The sequence below is a fragment of the Nansenia antarctica genome, assembly GCF_963989245.1.
Source record: "Nansenia antarctica genome assembly, chromosome: 4".
Taxonomy (NCBI): Eukaryota; Metazoa; Chordata; class Actinopteri; order Argentiniformes; family Microstomatidae; genus Nansenia; species Nansenia antarctica.
The window spans coordinates 76,324,763-76,340,981 of NC_137689.1; the positions used below are offsets into that span (position 1 = coordinate 76,324,763).

The window sequence follows — 16,219 nt, forward strand, 5'->3', positions numbered from 1 at the left end:
AAAACAACGGCTAAAGAAAAGAAGCTTACAGTGCTGGAAAGCCCTGAATATGCTGAGTGCTGCACACACACACACACACACACACACACACACACACACACACACACACTCTCTCTCTCCCCCAATTATTATATTGAAGTAGCAGAGAGTACAGGTGCATATTGAAGTAGCAGAGAGTACAGGTGAATATTGAAGTAGCAGAGAGTACAGGTGAATATTGAAGTAGCAGAGAGTACAGGTGCATATTGAAGTAGCAGAGAGTACAGGTGAATATTGACCTGGTTGTTGTTGCCATGGCAGTGGTGCCTCAGCCCAGACACCCTGTACTGACAGAAGCCCAGCGTGTGGGGTACCACCCCCCCCCCTCTTTAATTAATCACAATAATTACTTTAAAGATTAGCAGGAGGATCTGAGACGTAAAGCTGTCTGCAGACAACTAGAGGACTCACATGGTTTAGAGACAGACTAGAGGACTCACATGGTTTAGAGACAGACTAGAGGACTCACATGGTTTAGAGACAGACAGACTAGAGGACTCACATGGTTTAGAGACAGACAGACTAGAGGACTCACGTGGCTTAGCAGCTCAAACTGTCCCGGGACTTTCACACAGTCTGAGACGCCACATGACCTCGCCTCGTGGTGGTGGGGGGGGTATTTAATAGCACACAGACGTAGTTTATGTGTTTTTTCATCATCCACAGTTGCCAATGTGGTGGAAACCCCCACGTGTGTCATCAAATTTGTGGCGAATTCTCAAGGCGAATCAACTTTATTTCAGATTGTGATGTTATTAAATCTACTACCCCTGTTCATCAGGACCTAGGAGAGGCCTTGTTCTGGTGGTGGGAGAGGAGTGGCATGTTTCAGCATAACAAGTAGGCTATGTGCAATATTGTATTCTGTTCAGAAGCTAAGCTTTGGCAAACCTTGGTATCTCATTTCTCTGACATTGAGAATAAACGACTTTACGCTTCTGATAAACCTCTCGTGTTTTAATGGGACATCAATAAGACAACTACACCAACATTACAACACGTAGACTACCCGCTGTTAACACGCTGTTAACACGCTTTTAACACAGCACCATGGTGGTCCTCCTGGACAGGGGCGTCAGGGTTAAGGCTAGGGTTTAGGTGTTGGACATGGGCCTAAGCTACGGGTTAAGGCTAGGGTTTAGGTTAGGTTACGAAACAATCCTATTTTTCTGCACTCTCCCTTTTGGTGGGGTCCAGTCAGAAAAACAGTTGATGCATTGTCAGTTCTGTCATTTCACTTCCCCAGTGCGTTCCTGAAGTAAGCCATGGCAGGGGAGGGGAGGGGAGGGGAGGGCAGGGCAGGGCAGGGGAGGGGAGGGGAGGGGAGGGCAGGGCAGGGCAGGGCATTGATTGATTGATTGATTGATTGAAAACTTTATTAGAAGATTTGCAGAAGTAGGTACATGAAAGTACATATTACATACAAGGTCAACTAACAGGATAAAAACCCAAGAAAGCCACTGGCTTATTTCAATTGGGGTCCTTGATTCTCAATTCATCGTTACATGTAAGACAGACAAAAAAAACTAGTACTATCTACAAGATAATACAGACAAATAACTAGTACTATCTACAAGATAAATATACATCCATCATGGGAAGAACAATACAACAAAACATAAGGTATGTACAGCGGGTAGGACAGGTGGGGACATACACCACAGGTGGGGGCGGGGGACAAAACACAAAGTATGTACAGTGGGTAGTTCGGGTCTTTTAATCTGATTTTTGATTTAGAGGGTCCAGTTACGGATTGCAGCCTCCTGTAAATGTTTTTTGAGAGTGGTTTTGAAGGTGGGCAGTGTTTTGCACTCCTTTAAGATTATAGGAAGGGCGTTCCACATTTTTACTGCATAGTTTGCAAACGAGTTTATCCCCTTGTTTGTGGTGCAACGCGGTTGAACGTGGTTCGTGGAGCTTCCTCTGGTATTGTATGTGTGGACGTTGTTCACTTTTTGGAAGTATGTTGACAGGTACTTGGGTGTCTTTGTGGTGTAGCGTATCTTGAAGACCAGGCCCAGTGCAAGCTGCTGCACTCTGTCAACTACTCGTAGCCAATCAAGGCTCAAAAAATGAGCAGCGGTTAGATGTGTCCTAGGGTTGAGGCCTAGCAGAAGCCTAACAAGTTTATTTTGGGCTGTCTGGAGTCTTGTTTTATGGGCCTTTGTGGTTCTATAGTACCATGATGTTACGGCATAGTCGAAGTGACATTGAATGAGAGCTCCTGATAGGGTCCTCAGTGTGTTTTTACTGACAAGTGAGGATATCCTGTACAATAATCTAGTTCTATGGTTCACTTTTTTGATTACTTTTGCTGCCATTTTATCTCCGGAAAGATTTGCCTCTAAGATGGAGCCCAGGTATGTAATATCCTCTTTTCTTGTGATATTAATGTTACCCACTTTTATTTTAAAATGTTCAGCCTTTCTGAGTTTAGATGGGGATCCGTAAAGGATGGTTTCAGTTTTACCTAGGTGTATTGATAGTTTATTGTCGGCTAGCCAGATGCAGATTCTACTCAGTTCAGTGCTTAGTGCTTTTTCCACCTGCAATATGTCCCTGTCAGAGACCAGCAGAGCCGAGTCATCCGCGAACAGGAACAAATTGCAATCACATGCTGATGACATGTCATTCACATATATTAGGAACAGTAAAGGTCCCAATATGCTTCCTTGTGGAACGCCGCAGGTCACTGGGAGGGGGGGGGACAGTGTTCCGTTCACACTAACCACCTGTTCCCTCCCCTCTAAGTAGGATTGCATCCAGCTCACCGATGTTCTATCGAACCCAATTGCTTTCAGTTTATCTAACAATATGTGGTGATCTACTGTGTCGAAGGCCTTCTGGAGGTCCAGCATGACCATGCCGCAGTACTTGCCCGAGTCCACCTCATGGTTGATGTGGTCGTTCAAATAGAGAAGGCATGTGTCAGTGGAATGGGATGTTCTGAATCCTGATTGAAATTCATACATCAGATTTTTTTCGGTAAGGTACCTATCAACCTGTTCATAAACAATTTTTTCCATAAGTTTCGAGATGGAATTAAGAATAGAAACAGGTCGGTAGTTGCCTGGGTCTAATTTGCTTCCTTTTTTATACAGTGGGGTTACCCTTGCTATTTTAAAGTCAAGGGGGACGTGTCCCTGTTTGATGGAGAGGTTTATTATGTGGGTGATGATTGGGGTAATGGAGGCAGCTGAGTCTTTTAGAAATCTGGCTGGAATATTGTCATGGCCCGTGGCCTTTTCTGAGTGTAGAGCGCCCAGTTTTTTAAACACCTCATCGTTTGACACCATGGAGAGTTTAAAATCATCTTTGCGTACACCCAGTTTATTGTAGAACGCACGGATGTGCTCTACACCATAACGCCCTGAGTGGGGTGGTAGATTGTTAACTAATTTAGTGGCTATGGTTGTAAAGAAAGTGTTTAAGCACTTAGCCACATCCAGCTTGTCTGTAAAGAGAGAATCTCCAGATTTTATGCTGATGTTTGTAGACCTGGTTTTGAGTTTTTGACTGCAACCTAGTTGGCTATTAAGTAGCTTCCAAAGGTCACGTGGTTTGTTTAAGTTTTCTTCGATTTTGTTATCGAGGTATTTTTTCTTAGCAGATTTGGTCATGGTAATTACCTGATTGAATAGTTTGTTGCATTGTTTTTTAATTTTCTCAAAGTGGGTTTTGAGATCTTCGTTTGAGTGTTTCACTAATTTTGATTTGCATTTTTGAACTTCAGAGCATTTTAGGTCTCTGACTTTCATAGCATTTAGAATGTCCGAATTCATCCATGGTTCCGATCGGGCTTTAACCCTGGTGGTTCTCATGGGGGCTATACTGTCAATAATATTTAGGAATTTGGTTTTGAAACCTAGCCATGCCTCTTCAACCTGTGTGCTTTTTAGTTCATCTAACCAGTCTTGGCAGGGGAGGGGAGGGGAGGGGAGGGGGGGAGTTAGGGGTTAGGCCATTTAGTTTACTATGATGTTTGTGTTTATTATGTTGACATGCCCAGTCAGTGCTTACCACCGCTTAGGTGCCTCGCGCTAGACGGGATTAATCAACTCCGAGTGGCTCAGCGGTGAGGCGGAATCAACAGCTTTGCTCAAAGTCCCGGCATGGTCCCGCCCCGCCGCTGCCATTGGCTGAAAGGACGGGACACGGGGGGTGCGCCTCCACTGCCATTGGCTGAACAGACGGGACACGGGGGCGCGCCGCCACTGCCATTGGCTGAACAGACAGGACACGGGGGCGCGCCGGAGTGAGGATAAGTATCTCCTTGCACCGCCGGCCGGGTTGAGAACACGGTGCCCCGGTCCGAGACAAGCCGCTGGTCCCTCACACGCGTCTGTTATTGTTCCTTTGGGCGTTAATAGTTAATACTTCTTCTTACAACAACATTTAGTTTGTTTGTTTTCTATCCGCAGCGCCGCTGACTGAGGTTAGATAGTTGTAACCTGACTGTTTACTGTGTGTGACTGGTAGAACATCAGTATGATGAACGGGCAGAGAGAGACGGGGTCTCACACCGGGCAGAGAGAGACCGGGTCTCACACCGGGCAGCTGAACGGGTTCCACAACTCTCAGCTCAACGACGAAGACTGCTTCCTGTTCACCTCCGAGTCCGTGGGGGAGGGCCACCCAGGTGAGTCTGCTGGGGCAGGGGGGGGGGTAGGAGCAGGGGACCCAGGTGAGTCTGCTGGGGCAGGGGGGGGGGTAGGAGCAGGGGACCCAGGTGAGTCTGCTGGGGCAGGGGGTAGGGGTAGGAGACCCAGGGGCAGGGGACCCAGGGGCAGGGGGGGTAGACGTGACCCAGGTGAGTCTGCAGGAGTAGTCACATGTGTGGCTCTGCTGACCCGCCGATCACGTCGCTTAGTCGGTTGTTGTTTAGCAGAAGCGGTCTTCATCATCCTTTATTATCACAAGGTCATGGAGGAGACATGCTGCTGGCCGCCGGGACCACTGTTACTACTACTCACTGTGTGTGTGTGTGTGTGTGTGTGTGTGTGTGTGTGTGTGTGTGTGTGTGTGTGTGTGTGTGTGTGTGTGTGTGTGTGTGTGTGTGTGTGCGCGTGTGTGTGTGTGTGTGCGTGCCACGCTACTTAACTATATATATATATATATATATATATATATATATATATATATATATATATATATATATATATATATATGTACTGGTGTCAACACAGGCCGGTGGTGTCAACAACATTACATGCCGCCGGTCGCTTTGTCGCCTCCGGTGTTGTGACCCTCCGGTGTTATGACCGGCGAACACGCGTGGTGCGCCACGGAGCTGGCTAATGCTAATACTAATACTAAGCTAACCCAGAAAGCAGACCTTAAAGCACCTTAACCCTCTCCTCTGGACGGCCCAGACGTGTGGTGTGTCAGTGATCACCTGGCACAGAAGGGCGTGCGGGGTGTTGTGTGTGTGTGTGTGTGTGTGTGTGTGTGTGTGTGTGTGTGTAGTTGAATGAATTGATGAATTGAGAATCGATGAATTGAGAATCAAGGACCCCAATTGAAATAAGCCAGTGGCTTTCTTGGGTTTTTATCCTGTTAGTTGACCTTGTATGTAATATGTACTTTCATGTACCTACTTCTGCAAATCTTCTAATAAAGTTTTCAATCAATCAATCAAGTGTGTGTGTGTGTTGTGTATACAGTCGTGTTTGTTGTTTATTGTCACATTTGGCTGAAAGCTGAACAAGGTTCCGGTGTTGCGTCAGTGAGCCGGCGAGCTCGTGCACGTGAACACATGTGACGGTGGCGCGGCCGCGCGCTCCTCCAGACACGTGGGCTGAGGATAATAATAATAATAATAATGTTATTTCTATAGCACCTTTCCTGCAAACATTGCAGCTCAAAGTGCTTTAATCATTATATAATCATCATTTAGTCTTAAGGCCAATATTAAAAATATGTGTTTTTAGTCTTGACTTGAACATATGTGCTGAGGTTGCATCCCTAATGTAAACTGGCAGTGAGACACAATCTGGAGCATAAAATGAGAATGCAGCCTCACCAGATCTCTTCTTTTGTACATGTGGTACACAGAGAAAACAGCGTCAGAAGACCTGAGAGCTCTATTGGGCTGATATGCTAGCAGAAGACCTGAGAGCTCCATTGGGCTGATATGCTAGCAGAAGACCTGAGAGCTCTATTGGGCTGATATGCTAGCAGAAGACCTGAGAGCTCTATTGGGCTGATATGCTAGCAGAAGACCTGAGAGCTCCATTGGGCTGATATGCTAGCAGAAGACCTGAGAGCTCTATTGGGCTGATATGCTAGCAGAAGACCTGAGAGCTCTATTGGGCTGATATGCTAGCAGAAGACCTGAGAGCTCTATTGGGCTGATATGCTAGCAGAAGACCTGAGAGCTCTATTGGGCTGATATGCTAGCAGAAGTAGTCATCTCACCAGGTGAAGGTATTGAGTAAAGCTGTGGGTGAAGGTATTGAGTAAACAGCATCTCAGTCGTGACCTGTCTGTCCTGTTGGTTTGTTGCAGGTGTTCCCAGGTGATGTGCCACTCTGGACCACGCTGTAGTTTAGGTTTTCTCTCACAGAGAGTTGAGCTGACTTGTGTGGGAAGCTTCTTCTCAGCGTAAAGCTGGAGACCCGTGACGGTGTAGCAAATGGTGTTCCCTCCCCCCAGACCCCCAACAGACAAGCTGGTCTTTGGTCTGACCCCCCCTCCCCCCCCCAGACCCCGAACAGACAAGCTAGTCTTTGGTCTGGACAAACTGGTTTTGGCGAACTGGTCTAGCAGCCAGAGGGAAGCCTAGGTAATCTGCTGTGGGGCGGGGGAGGGGGTGGGCGTTGCTCTTGAACCTGCAGTTGCGGGCTGTTACTGGGCTGCTTGGCTAGGCTAACAGTGGCCCTGTAACAGCCCACAGGGGGCGGGGGGGGGGAGGGTGGCTCCATTGCAGCTGATTATCTGGGCTTACCTTTGTCCTATATATAGTATATAGGTCTGCTGCAGGGCCTGTTCAGCTGTGGGACGGCTGTCTGGCACATGTCGGCTCAGCCAGGCGTATAACAGTATAGTCAGCTATGCTAGCTAGGTCCTGGGCGTATAACAGTATAGTCAGCTATGCTAGCTAGCTAGGTCCTGGGCGTATGGGGTGGGTGTGGTGTCTCCAGAGTGTGAGAGAGAGTGAGAGAGTGAGAGAGAGAGTGCCTTTCTCTCTCTCTCTCTCTACACTAACCCTCTCTCTCTCTCTCTACAGTAACTCTCTCTCTCTCTCTCTCTCTCTCTCTCTACAGTAACTCTCTCTCTCTCTCTCTCTCTCTCTCTCTCTCTTTACAGTAACTCTCTCTCTCTCTCTCTCTCTCTCTCTCTACAGTAACTCTCTCTCTCTCTCTCTCTCTCTCTCTCTCTCTCTTTACAGTAACTCTCTCTCTCTCTCTCTTTACAGTAACTCTCTCTCTCTCTCTCTCTCTGTCTACAGTAACTCTCTCTCTCTCTCTTGTGTTGTTTGGCAGATAAGATCTGTGACCAGATCAGTGATGCCGTGCTGGACGCTCATCTGAAGCAGGACCCTGACGCCAAGGTGGCCTGCGGTAAGGATCAACTTCCCCCCCTCCTCACCGTCACTTCCTGCTGTGTTGAACACCTAGCGTTAGTAGAAGACGGCACATCTAGCCTCCCGACCTCTGACCCTAACCTGTCAGGAGGGGGGCGGGGGGGAGGGCAGCTGTCAGGTCAGGGGGGGGGGGGGGGGGGGCAGCTGTCAGGTCAGGGGTCTCTTACACACCCATCTCTCTCTCTGTCTGTCTCTTACACACCCATCTCTCTCTGTCTCTTACACACCCATCTCTCTGTCTCTTACACACCCATCTCTCTGTCTGTCTCTTACACACCCATCTCTCTCTCTCTTACACACCCATCTCTCTCTGTCTCTTACACACCCATCTCTCTGTCTGTCTCTTACACACCCATCTCTCTCTCTGTCTCTTACACACTCATCTCTCTGTCTGTCTGTCTCTTACACACCCATCTCTCTCTCTGTCTGTCTCTTACACACCCATCTCTCTGTCTGTCTCTTACACACTCATCTCTCTCTGTCTGTCTCTTACACACTCATCTCTCTCTGTCTCTGACACACCCATCTCTCTCTGTCTGTCTCTTACACACCCATCTCTCTCTCTGTCTGTCTCTTACACACTCATCTCTCTCTCTGTCTCTTACACACCCATCTCTCTGTCTGTCTCTTACACACCCATCTCTCTCTCTGTCTGTCTCTTACACACCCATCTCTCTCTGTCTGTCTCTTACACACCCATCTCTCTCTCTGTCTCTTACACACCCATCTCTCTCTCTCTCTGTCTCTTACACACCCATCTCTCTGTCTGTCTGTCTCTTACACACCCATCTCTGTCTGTCTGTCTCTTACACACCCATCTCTCTGTCTGTCTCTTACACACCCATCTCTCTCTCTGTCTGTCTCTTACACACCCATCTCTCTCTCTGTCTGTCTCTTACACACCCATCTCTCTCTCTGTCTGTCTCTTACACACCCATCTCTCTGTCTGTCTCTTACACACCCATCTCTCTGTCTGTCTGTCTCTTACACACCCATCTCTCTCTCTGTCTGTCTCTTACACACCCATCTCTCTCTCTGTCTCTTACACACCCATCTCTCTCTCTGTCTGTCTCTTACACACCCATCTCTCTGTCTGTCTCTTACACACCCATCTCTCTCTCTGTCTGTCTCTTACACACCCATCTCTCTCTCTGTCTGTCTCTTACACACCCATCTCTCTCTCTGTCTCTTACACACCCATCTCTCTCTCTGTCTCTTACACACCCATCTCTCTCTCTCTCTGTCTCTTACACACCCATCTCTCTCTCTGTCTCTTACACACCCATCTCTCTCTCTCTCTGTCTCTTACACACCCATCTCTCTCTCTGTCTGTCTCTTACACACCCATCTCTCTCTCTGTCTCTTACACACCCATCTCTCTCTCTCTGTCTGTCTCTTACACACCCATCTCTCTCTCTCTGTCTCTTACACACCCATCTCTCTCTCTGTCTCTTACACACCCATCTCTCTCTCTCTGTCTCTTACACACCCATCTCTCTCTCTGTCTCTTACACACCCATCTCTCTGTCTGTCTGTCTCTTACACACCCATCTCTCTCTGTCTGTCTCTTACACACCCATCTCTCTCTGTCTGTCTCTTACACACCCATCTCTCTCTCTCTGTCTCTTACACACCCATCTCTCTCTGTCTGTCTCTTACACACCCATCTCTCTCTCTCTGTCTCTTACACACCCATCTCTCTCTCTCTGTCTCTTACACACTCATCTCTCTCTCTCTGTCTCTTACACACCCATCTCTCTCTCTCTGTCTCTTACACACCCATCTCTCTCTCTCTGTCTCTTACACACTCATCTCTCTGTCTGTCTCTTACACACCCATCTCTCTGTCTCTTACACACCCATCTCTCTCTCTGTCTCTTACACACCCATCTCTCTCTCTCTCTGTCTCTTACACACCCATCTCTCTCTCTCTCTCTGTCTCTTACACACCCATCTCTCTCTCTGTCTGTCTCTTACACACCCATCTCTCTCTCTGTCTCTTACACACCCATCTCTCTGTCTGTCTCTTACACACCCATCTCTCTCTCTCTGTCTGTCTCTTACACACCCATCTCTCTCTCTGTCTGTCTCTTACACACCCATCTCTCTCTGTCTGTCTCTTACACACCCATCTCTCTCTCTGTCTGTCTCTTACACACCCATCTCTCTCTCTGTCTCTTACACACCCATCTCTCTGTCTGTCTCTTACACACCCATCTCTCTGTCTGTCTCTTACACACCCATCTCTCTGTCTGTCTCTTACACACCCATCTCTCTCTCTGTCTGTCTCTTACACACCCATCTCTCTCTCTGTCTGTCTCTTACACACTCATCTCTCTGTCTGTCTCTTACACACCCATCTCTCTGTCTGTCTCTTACACACCCATCTCTCTGTCTGTCTCTTACACACCCATCTCTCTGTCTGTCTCTTACACACCCATCTCTCTGTCTGTCTCTTACACACCCATCTCTCTCTCTGTCTCTGACACACCCATCTCTCTGTCTGTCTCTTACACACCCATCTCTCTGTCTGTCTCTTACACACCCATCTCTCTCTCTCTCTGTCTCTTACACACCCATCTCTCTGTCTGTCTCTTACACACCCATCTCTCTCTGTCTGTCTCTTACACACCCATCTCTCTGTCTGTCTCTTACACACCCATCTCTCTGTCTGTCTCTTACACACCCATCTCTCTGTCTGTCTCTTACACACCCATCTCTCTGTCTGTCTGTCTCTTACACACTCATCTCTCTCTCTGTCTGTCTCTTACACACCCATCTCTCTGTCTGTCTCTTACACACCCATCTCTCTCTCTCTGTCTCTTACACACCCATCTCTCTCTCTGTCTCTTACACACTCATCTCTCTCTCTGTCTGTCTCTTACACACCCATCTCTCTGTCTGTCTCTTACACACTCATCTCTCTCTGTCTGTCTCTTACACACCCATCTCTCTGTCTGTCTCTTACACACCCATCTCTCTGTCTGTCTCTTACACACCCATCTCTCTCTCTGTCTGTCTCTTACACACCCATCTCTCTGTCTGTCTCTTACACACCCATCTCTCTCTCTGTCTCTTACACACCCATCTCTCTCTCTGTCTGTCTCTTACACACCCATCTCTCTCTCTGTCTCTTACACACCCATCTCTCTGTCTGTCTCTTACACACCCATCTCTCTCTCTGTCTCTTACACACCCATCTCTCTGTCTGTCTCTTACACACCCATCTCTCTCTCTGTCTGTCTCTTACACACCCATCTCTCTGTCTGTCTCTTACACACCCATCTCTCTGTCTGTCTCTTACACACCCATCTCTCTCTCTGTCTGTCTCTTACACACCCATCTCTCTCTCTGTCTCTTACACACCCATCTCTCTCTGTCTCTTACACACCCATCTCTCTCTCTGTCTGTCTCTTACACACCCATCTCTCTCCCTGCCTCTCCAGAGACGGTGGCTAAGACGGGTATGATCCTGCTGGCGGGGGAGGTGACCTCCAGGGCGTGTGTAGACTACCAGAAGGTGGTCAGAGACACCATCAAGCACATTGGCTACGACGACTCCTCCAAGGGTAATGTTACTACGACGACAACAACAACAACAACAACAACAACAATAATAATAATATTCACGCCATTCTGCTGATGCTTTTATCCACCTGACTGACTGACTGACTGACTGACTGACCACCTGACTGACTGACTGACTGATCACCTGACTGACTGACTGATCACCTGACTGATCAACTGACTGACTGATCAGCTGACTGACTGACTGACTGACTGACCACCTGACTGACTGACCACCTGACTGACTGACTGACTGACTGACTGACTGACTGACTGACTGATCACCTGACTGACTGACTGACCACCTGACTGACTGACTGATCACCTGACTGACTGACTGACTGACCACCTGACTGACTGACTGATCACCTGACTGACTGACTGATCACCTGACTGACTGACTGACTGACTGACTGACTGATCACCTGACTGACTGATTGACTGACTGACTGATCAGCTGACTGACTGACTGATCACCTGACTGATCACCTGACTGACTGACCACCTGACTGACTGACTGACTGACCGAACACCTGTCTGACTGACTGACCACCTGACTGACTGACTGACCACCTGACCACCTCTCCTCTCCTCCTCCAGGGTTTGACTATAAGACGTGCAACGTGCTGGTGGCCCTGGAGCAGCAGTCACCTGACATCGCCCAGGGCGTGCACCTGGACCGCAGGGAGGAGGACGTGGGGGCCGGGGACCAGGTGTGTGTGTGTGTGTGTGTGTGTGTGTGGGTCTGGTGTGTGTGTGGGTCTGGTGTGTGGGTCTGATCTTTGTGTGTGTGTGACGGGCTCTGATGTGTGTGTGTGTGTGTGTGTGTAGGGGCTGATGTTCGGCTATGCCACAGATGAGACAGAGGAGTGTATGCCGCTGACCATCGTCCTCGCACACAAGCTCAACGCCAAGATGGCCGAGCTGAGACGCAACGGAACCCTGCCCTGGCTACGCCCAGACTCCAAGACACAGGTACCACACACACACACACACACACTACCACACCCACACACACACACACACACCCTGCCCTGGCTCCGCCCAGACTCCAAGACATAGGTACCTCACACACACACACACACACACACACACTACCACACACCCCCTGCCCTGGCTCCGCCCAGACTCCAAGACACAGGTCAGCTCCTTCACCACACACACGCACACACACACACTTCTGCTAGCTGTGAGTAGGGGTGTAAGGGATCACCTAACTCACGGGTCGGATCATTTTTCGGATCAACACAAAACAGTTTTAATAAAAACAGCTTTTTCCTTGAATTCTGTAAAAACACTTTTATTGTGTGAAACAAAACAACAACATTCAAGGTCAATGTCAAAACTGGTCAAATATATATATAACATATCTTTAGCCTCGTAGCATAATTGCCTAAGTCATATTTTGGCCAAATGTAGATATCTGCCTAACTCTACTCTCCTAACACTGCTGATTCACTGGGCATTACTGCCTCTATGCCATCAGCCTATCAGAATGCTTGTTGCAAAATCACTGTCTGCCCAAGTCATCTCTATGACATTTGGCATTTCTGACACATACAAAGATGGCTCGGCTGACAAGTGAAGCATGACTTAGGCTACTCTGCTATGAGGCTAACGATATTCTACACTCAAACATTACTCAAACATTACTCAAACATTATACTGAAATACACATTCAACTTAAATGATAGTGCAGTAGGAGAGAGGGAGGAGGCGCCTGGTTGCAGCAGTGAATCACTGGGCTCTTTAAAGCAGACAAACATGTTTTTCTGCCACTTTTAACTAAATAACTGAAGTTGTGGAGCTGCCTTCCTGCCTCCCGTCAACACACCAGGCCCCAGGGGGATGTCGCGTCAAACGCGTGGCCGTGCTCGACGTATCGCCTCATACGACTTTCTCGTTGCACAATGCCTACAGTACACACCTACACACCTACACACCTACACACCTACACACCTACACACCTACACACCTACACACCTACACACCTACACACCTACACACCTACACACCCACACACCCTAACTTGTTTATCCACCACCCTTCTTCCATCATTGTTATAATTGACAGAGAAGCCAAAGTGCTCCATACATCATAATAATAATAATAATAACAACGACACTCAGACGCTTTACAAACTGAAAAGATCGAGTAGTAATAATAATAAAAATAAAAAAAATAATTAAAAAATGAAAGTAATTAAGGTAGTGCGATTAATACATGGGATTTAAATGAGGAGGGAGGCCTTTCCAGTTCTTCTCCACCGCCAGCGTTACTACCGGTACTAGCACTCGCCATGATACACTTGTTGCTGTGATTCCCAGCTTCACGTGTAGTGAGCAAACAGATTCTTTTTGATCAACCTATCAACCTAGCTTTAGCTATCAACCTAGCTTTAGCTATCAACCTAGCTTTAGAGTAAAACAAAGCACGCAACTGTCGCGTCTATCTTTTCATGGCAACTCTACATTGTGATTTACAAGATATATTAACTAATATTAAGTCATATTATTACTTGTTGACATTTGGTAATTGATCCGCGGTGCGGCGATCCGTACGGACACACGTGACACCCCTACCTGTGAGGGTCCCCCCCCCCCACACACACACTACCACCATCACACTTACCCCCCCCCCACACTACCACCATCTCTCTGTCTCTTACACACCCGTCTTTCTGTCTCTTACACACCCGTCTCTCTGTCTGTCTCTTACACACCCGTCTCTCTGTCTGTCTCTTACACACCCGTCTCTCTGTCACCCCCCCCAGGTGACGGTGCAGTACCATCTCTCTGTCTCTTACACACCCGTCTCTCTGTCTCTCTCTTACACACCCGTCTCTCTCTTACACACCCGTCTCTCTGTCCCCCCCCCCAGGTGACGGTGCAGTACCGGCAGGACCGCGGGGCCATGCAGCCTGTCTGTCTCTTACACACCCGTCTCTCTGTCACCCCCCCCAGGTGACGGTGCAGTACCGGCAGGACCGCGGGGCCATGCAGCCTGTCTCTCTCTTACACACCCGTCTCTCTGTCGCCCCCCCCAGGTGACGGTGCAGTACCGGCAGGACCGCGGGGCCATGCAGCCTGTGCGTGTGCACACCGTGGTGGTCTCTGTGCAGCACGACGAGCTGGTCTGCCTGGACGTCATGCGTGACGCGCTGAAGCATGCGGTGGTGAAGGCCGTGGTGCCGCCCGCATACCTGGACGACCAGACCATCTACCACCTGCAGCCCAGCGGACGCTTCGTCATAGGAGGACCGCAGGTGGGAGCGCAGCCCCCCCCCTGTACCCCCCCCCTCCTTCCACACACACACACACAAACACCTCAGCCTCAGACCATGAAGGTTTTGGGCTCTTTCTGGAAAAACACGCACATCAGATCAATGTTTTCGTTTTGCCTGCCTTGCTCCTTGGCTAACCCCTCTCCCCCCCCCCTCCCCCCAGGGTGATGCTGGTCTGACGGGCAGGAAGATCATCGTGGACACGTACGGGGGGTGGGGGGCCCACGGGGGCGGGGCGTTCTCAGGGAAGGACTACACCAAGGTGGACCGATCCGCCGCCTACGCTGCCCGCTGGGTGGCCAAGAGCCTGGTGAAGGAAGGGCTCTGCAAGAGGGTGCTGGTGCAGGTGAGATGGGGGGGGTGCAGGTGGTAGGAGCAGCAGGGTGCAGGAGGGTTCTAGCAGCAGGGTGCAGGAGGTTCTAGCAGTACATGTTCACATCACATTCATGTTTGTTCTAGTGAGGAAGTGTAGCTGATATAACTGATCAGCCTGGGCCAGGACATGTTACCTTCAACAGCAGATCACTGAGTCCTGCACTTTGTTGTATATAAAAAGGGTGTTCTTCATCACAGAGACCATTTATATTAGACACATTTATATTAGACACATTTATATTGGTGAGTTTTGTCTTCAATAAATTGGTATGGGTTGGGCTCTACTCTTGCCTTTCATTTCTGGTTTTAAATCTGATTCACTCAGTTCCTGAAAGCAAATACCTGAGATAATAATGACCAAGCGTTTGATTACCAGGTATGGTAGCGGAGCAAGTGATTTATAATTGTTTTTTCTTCATATTATTTGTTGCTTATAAATGACTGTCGTCCCCCCCGTCCCCGTCCCCCCCAGGTGGCCTATGCCATAGGCGTGGCCCACCCCCTCTCCATCTCCATCTTCCACTACGGGACGTCCCAGAAGAGCGAGAGGGAGCTGCTGGACATTGTGAAGAAGAACTTTGACCTCCGCCCCGGCGTGATAGTCAGGTAGGTGTGATAGTCAGGTAGGTGATAGTCAGGTAGGTGATAGTCAGGTAGGTGATAGTCAGGTAGGTGTAGTGTAGTAGATGTCTCAGGAGGAGCAGTTAAGAAGCATCAATATCTGCTGTGGGGCGGCTGTGTCTCAGGAGGTAGAGGCTGTGTCTCAGGAGGTAGAGGCTGTGTCTCAGGAGGTAGAGGCTGTGTCTCAGGAGGTAGAGGCTGTGTCTCAGGAGGTAGAGGCTGTGGCTCAGGAGGTAGAGGCTGTGTCTCAGGAGGTAGAGGCTGTGGCTCAGGAGGTAGAGGCTGTGTCTCAGGAGGTAGAGGCTGTGTCTCAGGAGGTAGAGGCTGTGTCTCAGGAGGTAGAGGCTGTGGCTCAGGAGGTAGAGGCTGTGTCTCAGGAGGTAGAGGCTGTGGCTCAGGAGGTAGAGGCTGTGTCTCAGGAGGTAGAGGCTGTGTCTCAGGAGGTAGAGGCTGTGTCTCAGGAGGTAGAGCCGCCGTCTAATGATCACAAGGTTGTCAGATCGGCGGTTCGAGGCCTGGCTGGCCACATGTCGAAATGTCCTTGGGCAAGACAATGAACCCAAAATTGCTCCCAGTGAGCGGGCCGGCCGGCGCCTTGCATGGCAGCTTGTCACCACTGGTGTGTGAATGGGTGAATGAGAGGCTGTTGTAAAGCGATTTGGAGCAGTGAAAAAGGCGCTATATAAGTGCAGTCCGTTTACCATCTGCTGTGTGTTCCAGGGACCTGGACCTGTAATAAAGTGGTTGTGG

The 16,219-nt window shown here is 49.0% G+C and overlaps 1 protein-coding gene across 1 annotated transcript; it reads left to right on the forward strand.

Annotated features, from left to right (window-relative positions):
- Positions 1-4,474: 4,474 nt before the first annotated feature.
- Positions 4,475-15,458, forward strand: mat2aa (methionine adenosyltransferase 2Aa; the record flags this gene model as incomplete). Its single annotated transcript, XM_080529924.1, has 8 exons — positions 4,475-4,678; positions 7,524-7,601; positions 11,070-11,192; positions 11,791-11,903; positions 12,022-12,165; positions 14,237-14,455; positions 14,637-14,819; positions 15,321-15,458. Exons 1-8 carry the CDS (start codon positions 4,528-4,530, stop codon positions 15,456-15,458), a joined length of 1,149 nt encoding a protein of 382 aa, XP_080386050.1. The 5' UTR covers positions 4,475-4,527.
- Positions 15,459-16,219: the final 761 nt, after the last annotated feature.